This window comes from Gavialis gangeticus, unplaced genomic scaffold (genome assembly GCF_001723915.1).
Source record: "Gavialis gangeticus isolate Ggan-Ray unplaced genomic scaffold, GavGan_comp1, whole genome shotgun sequence".
NCBI lineage: Eukaryota > Metazoa > Chordata > Crocodylia > Gavialidae > Gavialis > Gavialis gangeticus.
The window spans coordinates 1,576,500-1,587,633 of record NW_017728997.1 but is presented as its reverse complement, the minus strand read 5'-3'; the positions used below and the strand labels follow the sequence as shown (position 1 = coordinate 1,587,633).

General features: G+C 43.9%; 1 protein-coding gene across 3 annotated transcripts in view; it reads right to left on the bottom strand.

The window, feature by feature from the left end:
* Positions 1–304: 304 nt before the first annotated feature.
* The window catches only part of SRGAP3 (SLIT-ROBO Rho GTPase activating protein 3), a 247,979-nt gene continuing 237,149 nt past the window's right edge, over positions 305–11,134 (bottom strand). For all 3 annotated transcript variants that reach the window (XM_019504684.1, XM_019504685.1, XM_019504686.1), the window contains exons 19-22: positions 9,249–9,429; positions 7,976–8,125; positions 7,252–7,579; positions 305–4,689 (exon numbers count right to left, since the gene is read on the bottom strand). In XM_019504684.1, coding sequence (XP_019360229.1) covers positions 4,273–4,689; positions 7,252–7,579; positions 7,976–8,125; positions 9,249–9,429 — 1,076 coding nt within the window. In that variant the 3' untranslated portion in view covers positions 305–4,272. The remainder of the gene's footprint in view (positions 4,690–7,251; positions 7,580–7,975; positions 8,126–9,248; positions 9,430–11,134) is intronic.

Sequence of the window (11,134 nt, the reverse complement as noted above, 5' to 3'; positions counted from 1 at the left end):
AAGATCAAATCGATTCAGCCTCGGGCTTTTTGACTGTCTGTACTTAGCTCTGAAGTTCAACATAAGGCATTCACCCAAGTTTTTGCTGGATAAACTCCTATTGCACTCTTGTGCTTGTGCAGTTCAGTGTTTATAACAACAGGATCCAGTCCTGCTTGTGGTCTCTGGACACTGCTGTAATATTAGTAATAAACAAAAAGGAAGTAATAAATAAATTGGTAGAAAGGCAGACAGAAAAGAGACATATGGTCATTTTCCCAACAGCAGTGTTTATGCTTTGCATGTGTTGAAATCATGACTAATATTTCTGAGAAAAGTTAAGCTGTTTTATTCAACAGGATGAGTCCACATCCAACCAGTGGCTTGATCTACATGGCATCATCAGCATACATGACAGAGGATCCAATCAGACACTCTAACTGAATGGCATTTTATCATACATTACAGAGACAATATCCATAGGAGGGACTACAATCATTATACAGGGTAGCCAACCAGCAGGTTCCTAAGGTTTTCCAGCATGAACAAAAAACAGCCACTCAGAAGCAGATCAGAATCAGAAGGTCTACTGCCATACTGTGAAAACCGCAACACTGCTAGTTAAATAATACAGTCCAGGATTTACAAAAAGAATCTATCAGGTATACTTCATTCTAAGGAAGAAAAGTGCACTGTCGTTATCATTAAAGGGACTGACACATTTACACTGGTTGCTTAGGAGGGTCTGTACAGAAAAAATATCAGGGTGGGTGCAATTGCTTTAAAGTCAGCACCGATAAATGCATCGCCTCGTCAACAGAAAGACCAACATCACTGAGCCATTGGGGAGATGAGCCAAAGGAACAGCTACATTGGCAACCGCCTACTTTGGGGAGTTTGCAAAAGTAGCTTCAAGAAACAGAGGGGATTTTATTTTCTGGGAGAGGCAGAGACTAAGCATGTGTGAGGGAGCTGATTCGCAACTTTTGAATTTGCTCCACACAGCAGAAATCAACTTCTCCATCACAGACTTGGGCCCTCTGTTGATCTCTCCAGACGGTAAAAGGAGGAATGAAATTTCCTTGCTTGGAAAGGTTTTTATGTGAAGATGACCCTTCCGGACGGGCATTACGAGCTTTTTCTTCAGCCAATTTTGTAGACCGTAAAATTTCACCATGCGAGTCAACAGCACTGTGAATGCCCTGAGGGCTGCAGTCTTAAAGCATACAGAGAGGTATAAATGATTATCATCATAAAGTATATGAGCAGAATTCAGTTACGATGTTTCTACAACACAAGTGTTTTAATTTTGTGCTGAGTTAAACTACAGAAAAATACATTTAAAAAAATGTACAGTAGTCACCCCAAGCTGCAATTTGAATGCCTTATTAAAAAAGGGTAGTTTTTCTTTAACAAAATGTCTCATTTTTGTTTGTTTTCTTACAAAAAAAGGACTTAAAAAGCAATACACCCACAGCAGAACATAACTGTACAAAAGAAATCATGATGTGTACAGCTCCAAGTACATTAACTCCAAGCATTTGTTCTGGTGCTCAAAAGGCACTTAAAGATTTAAAAAAAATCAATAGTATGAAAAAAAGAGCAAAACTAAAGGCAATAATTTAATAGAAAAAACACTGGAGTTTGTACCAGATCTTTAAAAGTAAGGGTGGGGGGAAACAAACATTGTTTTGCTATCAAGTGATTGTTGGAAGTATTTAAAAAAAGAAAAAAGAAGATTGGCAAAGTGAGTGTTCTCCAGGAACTAAGTGGAAACAATTACTGGCAATGAACACACAATAATCATGCCAAATGGGATTTTTCCCTCTCCCTAAAAGCACATTTGCTGGTTCATTACTAGAACAGACTGACAGACTGTTTTAACATCTGCTGCCCAAAATGACAAAGGCATTGACCTCGGGGTTGGCCTAAGTTTAGGAAAGGGGGGAGGAAAAAAGCATGAAGAAAAATAAACGTCCATATGAACTAATTGTGGTAAGTACAAATATCAACAATGTTAATAGACGAGTACGTAAACACCATTTTCCTCTTATAATATTATATTGAGGAACAATAATAGAATCACTACATACAGTACTTTTTCCCCACACTGTACACCGAAAGGTTAGGTTTGTCTTTTTTATTTTATTATTTTTTACATTGAGCTATCTACTAAGTGCAAAGATTTGGTGAGTGGCATTGGCTTTCATCTAATAGTAGCCTATTTTTGTACAGTTTACATTTTAACAGTTACTTTCCAGCACTGAAGCAAGTACAGCAATATATAATAGACTAGAACAGGCAAGAGACAGTTAAGAGAAGAGGCTATGTGGAAGTGAAACATGCCTGTGCATTGGACACAGAAAAAGAAAGAACAGCTAATCAGTTCCACTGGGTTTAGGTTAAGATCCATCTGTATCCAGTTAAGTAAATGTAAACTTTTACTGCACACAAACATAGGGCTTCCCAGTGTGTCATATGCACATGGATGAGATATAAATGGGATTCCCAGATGAGAAGTGCAACCATTTTCTATATCAACCTGTTAGTCTCTTCCATCTTGACCTTCTGTGATAGAAACATTGGATTTTTCTCTTGGAAATGGGAAGAATTCTGCTTTCTGTGGTGGTTCTGAGGTGTCAGACAGAAAGGCCAGATTAAAAAAAAAAAAAGGCATGTAATACTGAAAGAAGCTGAATGTTAATCCGAGCTCCCCCTGGGGCAGCAAGGTGTGCCGACTTCTTCTGCTGAAAACCAGCCATTGCAGCAGAAGTCAGGGATATCAAGGGGACAAAAAAGGAAGGAACAGTTGAGAACCATTGGCACTGCATCTGGGTGGAGATGGAGTGAGACTTGTCAAGATCTGTTTCACGTTCAGATCACATATGACCGTGTGGAAGTAACCCAAATCAAACCGCAGGTCAACTCTAAGAAAACCTGGTCAAGAAGCAAAACAAAAATCATAAAGGGGAAAAAAAAACCAGAGTGTCTTGTATTCAGTGATTAGAGAAGTATTTAACTATCAGACAAAGTATCATGCAATTCCTAGTTCTTTCTGCATATTTGTTTTTCTAGGTTAAATGCTCAGAGGAAAAACAAAACGTAATTTCTTTTGCGTGAACAAAAACTGCTGTATTCTATAGTACAGTACAGAAAGTGCAAAAATAGCGCCCCATCAGATCGGTTATGCGACTGATATGGTCAAATATGGCTCATGCTTTTCATGCAAGAAGACACAATCTGAATCAAGACCCTCATGTACTGCTGTGCAACTATAAATAAAGGAATGTTATCTTATCAATGCCTCGTTGCCTGTTTAGTCCCAATTTTTCAAGATACTAGTTTTAAAAAAATGTGTGGGAAAGGGAAATGAAGTATTTCAAAACCATATAAGTTAACCCTTATTTATGTTCTACCACAGGTTTCTTATTAGTCCTTGTCCATTCTGAGTCTTCATGACAATCCAAGTTTTGTGGTTTTCCATTTGTACACGCAACACTGTGCTATATCACGGCGTAGGTATTTATACTCTGTCTTCCCCTACATACAAAAGTGAAGGAATGCAATCTGTTACTTGTTCATCTCCACATAATGTATGCCTTGTTGACTGCCCAATAGCCACACCGTTCAAATGAAGGCATCTTAGGAGTGAATTTGAAACAAATTCCACCCAGCCCGATGAAAACTATCATCCGCTATATTCCAAGCTCTTGTTTGTAGGCCAACAGTTGAACAAAACCAACATGTCTTCCGTTTTGTTTTGTATCAACAGCTGCAGAATATAAATTCCAGGCTTGATCTCGTATTGCTTGATGCACAGTTGCTATATACCTCCACGCACACGCGCGCGCGCACACACACGCCCACAGATGCACACACACAAAGAGCCTCAAAAAAATAAAACCAACCGAACACCGCTAGAGAAGTTTCAGAGCAAGTTTCTGAGGTAACGCTACTAAAAAAAGAAAGAGTTACTGAATTTTTTACACTTTGTATAGGCTTCTACATAGGATCACGTACTCTCCCGTGACAATAGGCAGAACAGCCATCTTATCCTGCCGGCCAGGTTCACTGCAATCTTTGTAAATGTTTCTGCATGGACGTGTATATATAATGAAATCATCAGGTCTCGGTACACACACAGGTTTCTCTTCTGAACAGTTCTCCTCAGAGCACAATTTTTCTTCTCTCTTTCCATTTCAACAAATGGGACCATTTGGAGAATTGCAGTTTCCCCTTTGAAAATCCAGATGACGACTTTCTCCCCATAACCAGCATCCCCTTAGTGTGGAGCTACATGGTACCCGATTTATCCGACGAGCTATTGGGGAAAATCTTCTCCGTCGGTGTCACTGCAGGACTGCCCATTCCTGAACTGCTACTGCTGCTTGATCGGTGTTGAACCACTGGCCTGACGGGTCTCATGGGCGGAGGCCTCAGCTGAGCGCCCGCGAGCCGGGCTGAGAGGGCGGGCTTGAACGTAGTCATCATTTCAGTGGTGGAGCTACTGCTGCGTCTCATGGCAGCGTCGGGGTCTCGGATCATGATGGTGTGAAGCGGACTGGCAGGCTCCGAATTGACAGAGCCCATTGGAGGATTCTTCATTGGCTCCAGGGTGTCGAGGACGACATCCGGGGCCTGCTTCACAGTGTTTTGTCTCTCCAGCTCACGCAGCTCATTCAGTGCAGTGCTCATGGTTTTCTCAATGTCCTGTGAATGCGACAAACAAAATGGACATCAATATCCCTGCATTTCAGTGCTGATTGGGCTGTACCCTGTAGTGAACTATTCTCGTCGTCCCCATAGCTTTAATCTCTGTCTTGCCATGGCCCATGATCTCAAATAATGCTGAGAAATCCTGAGCCTTTGCGACTCCCACTCACCTGAAGGGATGGTGGCTGCTCATCTCTCAGGATGTGTCCCCCTGTACAAGTAGCTGGTTTTGCAACTCAGGGCATGTCTACATTGCCTCTGTGACACTACTAGTGTAGGCTAAGCCTACCTCACTGCTTCCCTCTCCACATGCTCCAAGCACAGAACGGAGGCAGCAGGGACACTCCAGGGATCCCCCTCAAACAGTGTTATTGAGAGCTATCACGGACATGGGAAGGGTTTAGTTTTCGGTGAGAGCCGAAAGAACACTATAAAGACAGTGAAGACGTACCCCAGATAATCCAAGCACATACTAGCCCAGGAGAACCAGCGTGAGTGACTGCCTGAGAAGCAGAGGCTTCCCCAGTACAATCCACGTACTGTACAGGAAGTAGACACGAGGCATAAAATGGTGAAAAAGAAAATGACATTGCAAGAATGCTTTCTATTGTGGCAGGTTAAGTTTTAAATGCAGCACTTGAACTCACACCCTCCCATAGTTCCCCATACTATTGCCAGATACTCCATGTTCCCACCCCGTCTTCTGCTCAGTTTGACACTTGGGAAATGTGCTCTACGGTCAGTTAGTAATGAGAGGAGAAATCATGAGAATTAACACAACTCTGCTGTGAGTATGGGCTTCTTTGCCAAGAGTTATTTCTGATACTTGTCCATCAGATGTGCATTTTGATTGCTTCAGCAGTTGAGACCAGATTACAGACTTCATTGTGGTCTTTAATTCCAGGCTGTGTGAGCATAGGAGAGGCAAAACAAATTCCCACTGCTGAAGGGAAGCTGGCAGGCACGCACAAACACACACATTTTCATCATGAAGAGGAAGAGCTTAAAAAACTATAATATCAACTATTTTAGTGTGGGTTCTGCAAGCTTAAACTTTAGGTTCAGATTCTGCATGAACTCATGCCAAGGAGAATCTGAGTCTAACGTGTTAACATTTTATCACAAGTCGGTTCACATTCTGGTAAAACCCTTTGTTTTCAGCAAAAATCCCCAAGTCTTAGATCTGCTCCCAGTGGCATCACAGTCTGTGGAAAGATATTACTGGAAGGTGGATTGAGGCACTGGGGAAACGGCACAATTCTAATTTGCTATCACATCCCTGGTGTTTCACTAAATGGAAGACCTCCAAGTCTAAGAATTAGTTATTTGGCCTTAGTGGCTCCAACTGAGTCACCTTCTGTAAGATACAGCCAGACATGCTCAGATTTCTTACTAACAGGAATAAGTGGTTCTGTATAACAGCTTATAAATACATGGTTAGATGGGCATTTTGGTTTGCTGGGACTAGCAACTAAGTGAACAATATTCCCAGGCTAACAATGCACCAGTGCCAGCTTTCATGGCGGCAATGTGTGAAGTGCTAAACAAGAAGCTCTCACTGGTGCACACGATGCATTCATTTCATGTGGCTGACTGGTTTGCAAATTAAAAATCAAAACACTGTGCCACCTGCTTGGAATACAAAGAGTCCCCATCGTCCTAAGAACAGCAGACTAGAAGAATGATCTTTACAACAAATGCACGACGGAAAGGAAAAATAGCTCAGATATTTTAGAAATAAAATGAAACTGAATACCTGTTGCACACATATCATAGGAACAATCAGGGACAAACACACTGACATCAGTCAATGGCACATACCAAAAAGGCTTAAGGTGTGAAAAGCTCTAGATCAAGAACAAGCAGCTAAGCAAAACATCGTGGCAACCAACCACCATCTTGCAGAGGAGGGCAACACAGTGTCTTCTCACTGGGTGCCTGGCAAATGTCTGTTAGAGGCTTCTTGTCATACTACTTCCTAAGAAAACCTGACACAGCTTTACATTATCACTCATCTTGTGCTGCCATTTGCATCTATAGTAAGTAAGGGTAAATTTTTAATTCCTCACTCCAATGAGTGGTACCATTTTACATCCACCTTCCCCAACCCAAATGGCAACACAGGAGAGAATCTGGGGTCCTTTTTTTAACTTTGGATCATCCATTCTCTGATTGTGCACGTGTTCTTGCTTCTGTGACCCACAGTAGACCCCTGAGAAACATCTTGTGCTGCAAGGTCCTAGTAACCCATGACCATTAACAAATCTAATTTAGGTACATTTCTCCCAATATAAGTATATTAGTCCTGAATATCTTGCCTAGATTCTAATATAACTCCATCTCTCTCAATTCCTCTCAAAGTTTCCAGAAGAGGGAGCATTCTTTGCTTCCAGTCCTCTGCCTCTGAGACACCATTAACAAGGCTACAAGTAGCTGCATTTCAGTGCATAGACGGATTGATCCTGTGTAAAATTTCCAAGTGCTTTGGAAAGGCTCTAAGAGTGTTTTATTTCCTCTTCAGTCCCCCTTGCACAGAGAGCCATTTCATGGCCCTATTACCTCTGCAAGTGCCTCTGCTTCCAGAGATTTCTGATCTCCAAGGCTGCTGTGCCGTGTAGATCCACAGGTTGATCTCAGTGGGTGACCATCAGACAAGGCCTTCCTGTCTGGATAATTGATGCTGCCTGCACTGCCAAATGTTGCCATTCTGCGCTTCTCGGGACTCTCAATCCTGCCTCTGTTGAGTGGTATTTTGTGGGGACTGCTTGGACAGGCTGCTGCTCGAGGAGGGGTGTCAATCCCTGGGCCCATTCCTCTTGGTGGGCTATGGGTGTCACCTCCGCTCCGACGCCGGGGAATCGCTGCTCCATCAGATCTCAACCTTACCCTGCAAAGAAGTCATTGAAAGCAATTAGACTACATCATTACCCAGCATTTCAAAGACACGTGGTTGCATGCTGGGAAATCCACAATGTATCAGCTCTGAAAGCCTGCATCAAGTCAAGCACAAGCCTTTCAACCTGACAGAACCCCATCAACAAGGGAGGCATAGATTTTGCAGAGTGCCAAGAAGTGGAAAGCATCACATTTTCTCAGGTTGGTTGAATTAATAGATCTATTTGTCTCCTTTCCAGTTTAAACACAGAATAAACAGTACAAATTGTTCTGCACTTCTTACTGAATCTGTGCATTCTACCTTTCCTGCCCCATTCAGTTTATTGCCTGTCACACAGAGGACTCGGATCACCCTTGCATTCATATGAAAGTGAGCCAATTTGCCTACCGGCCCATTACTCCCCCAAATCCATAGTCTGGAATATGATCTGTCGGAGACTGGATGTCATTCTTTGATGAGGCTTTATCATCCAGCAGGGGTCCACTGCTTGCCTCGCTGTCTGCCTTCTGACTCAAACTGTCGGAAAATGCATCATCCCTGTGAAAAATGAAACTGTATCAGGCAGGCAGCTAATGGAGTGCTTTTCACAAGAGAAGATTGCATCTCCTTAGCATGTGTACCTTTGGAGTCCTAATGCACCTACTCAAACCAAGGGAAAAATAAACTTTCATCATTAGCACTCAACAGGGAGATAGCAGAGTCTAGTGGAAGAAGAAGCGGCAAGGTAGTGGGGTGGCATACTTGACTCTGCCACCAACTCATTGGGTCACCATGGGCATATGCCTAACCTGGAAACCAAGCCCAGCCCAGATGTTGGATCTGAACACTCCCAGCCCAGATCCAAAATGAATCAAGGTCACAGATCTGACCTACATCTGAACGGTGTTAGAACACAAATGTGAACCTCTGACTGACCTCTACAAACTTCTCTGAGCTAAGGGAATTAGGTGCCTAAATCCCCCTAACATTCAATAAAACATCTATTTCCTTAGGCTCCTTTGGGAGTCTCAGCTCTAAGCCCATATGTAAACACCAGAATAAACTGAGAGAGTTTCAAGAATGCGGAGCTCTGCAGTGACTCCCACTCATGACAACAGAACGTCGCTCCATTCGCAGAGAGCTTAAATCAGTGGTGCTCAAACTTTTTCTTAAGCAGGCTGGATGTGACTGGTGGGCCTGATCTGGCACCTAGGGCAGGTGTGGCAGGACCTCATTCAGCCACACACAACGTGCCAGAAGGCAGCCCATCCTGATCCAGCCCTGCGGGGGGGTGGGTCATGGCCTGGCCCTGATCAAGCCCTGTGGTGAGTAAGGGAACATAGCCCAGCTCCAACCCAGTGATGCATAGAGAAGGGAGCGTGGCGTGGCCTGCATCTGGCTGTGCTGGCATAGGGGGGCATGGGAATTTGGCAGTGGAGGAGGGTGGCCATTGCTCACCCACCATCAAATTTCCTAATCCATGGGGAGCTCTGCGAGCCGGATGCAATTGCTTCCAAGGTGCATTTGGCCACAGACTGGAGGTTGAATGCCCCTGGCTTAAATCCCAGTGGTGGAAATCAGATATCTGTAGACAGCCAAATCAGGCTAACAATGGACATGGCAACCTAACTTTAAGCCATGGGATCAGACCATTCTTGCCCAACAAAGGTTGCCTACTCACATGTCCTGGACCACTATGTACTGATGAGGTATGAGACCATCCACACCATTATGGCGCCCTTCCCACCAGTCCTCTGATGCACGATGATACAAGAGGAGTGAGGCTCCCTTCTTGAAGGAGAGTTCTCGTGGGGACCGTCCAATGTAGTCAAACTTTGCTATTGCTTCAATCTGTTCAACTTCTGCAGAGGAAAAATGTAGACATATGAAATGTTACTTGTAAAGCCATGTGTACCCAGGCAATTTCTAATACTGCCTATGCTTCCAAAAAGCATCTTGCATGAAATATAGACCATTCTTCTTACATCGCTAAAGTCTCCTTGGTTTTCCCAAGTCCTTAGTTTCTCTCAGAAGCTAAAAGCACATAAGAGCCACAAAATGAATGGGAAGTCATTCTATCACAGGTAAATCATGTTTCTAGGTTTGTCACCATATCTATCTATTTCCACCCATAGTAAGAGGATTGTTTCATTTGGCCACAGGCCTCATGCTTTGCTAGACTGGGGATAACTGTAGATTTCACTCACAAGCTTTGAGCAAACCACCTCTCGGTTACTGCATCTGATTGGGTTACATTCCCTTCTCTTTCTTCTGCAGACACAGTTTGGTCTGAATTATTGATGAGTAGCAAATCCTGTTTGGGGAGTCCCATAGGAAGAGTGAAAACAAGACCCGAGTGATACGGATAGCCACCACCCATCATCAGATCATGCTTGGAGACTTCCCTCAGTCCTGAGCACACCAGTTCCCCATGCCTGCCAATCTTAACAGCACTGTTCACCAGCTATTTAAGAATCAGCATCTACCCACTTGATTTCCAAGGGAACTCAGTTTCCATTTAGGCAGCAGACTTAGGCAGCAGACTGGTGCTGCAGTCTGTTGGAAAGCTGGCTTTTATTCTGGTGGCTAAATAAGAACAGGTCTCTTCTGAAAAAATCTCTCAAATTGTGGGTCCCAAGCACTTGAAAATCTGTTCTACCAACAGCAACATCTCTCTCTGGTCTGAGATGGTGACCAACCGCAGGGTACCTCGCAGAGCTGTTTATCTGAGGATTGCAAATTATTGGATAGACATAGCAGCATGTCACCCCCTCCCCCCCAGAAGAGCCAGCTCTGGGTGCCAGCAAGAGAGTGGTTAATGCAACTTGATTTTTTTTAAGACACTCAATTGTCTTTCAAGCCTGCTCCAAGACTGGCAATGCAGCACAATGGGGACTGACAGGGCCAACCGTGATGCTAAACAGGGCAAATTACCCTCAATCTTTCATATCTGTCACATTTTCATTAAAATAGGGAAAACTTTCTCCATTCCATCTGCCACCTCTGCCAACTACAGACTCAACACCCAGTGGTAGATCAGGATGTGACCTCCCTTTTAACTTAGCAGCCACGTCTGAATGGGGTGAGGTGCTGGGGAGCAGAATCTGTAAGACCCTGAATCACTTCCCAGCTTTTTGCTCTCTCATGCCGGATGGGTCACCTAAAGATATGTGCTTTCTACCAACATGAACAATGTGACATTTGGGGCTATTACAGGAGTATCCATGGAGGGAGCTCTCTCTGGAGAAAATACAATATGGGGGTGTTATCCTAGCCGTGATGAAATATTGGGTTTCTCAGCAGGGTGGGGATGGGGGGTGGGGCGGGAGCAAGGTAGGCAAACTGGAGTGGGGTGGTGCTTGTTCCAGTCCGCCCACCTTGCTCTCGCCCAGCAGCAATGATGCATGCCCATCCGCCTACCTAGCGCACCATGCTGGTTCTCCTCCCCACCAAACTCTGCTCTGGCACTTTTGACCAACCGGCTGGGACCAAACTATAGAAACTGAGACAGGGATGTACAGCCAGTTTTCTACATCCAGTTTTCCCAGGATGTATGATCACCCTACC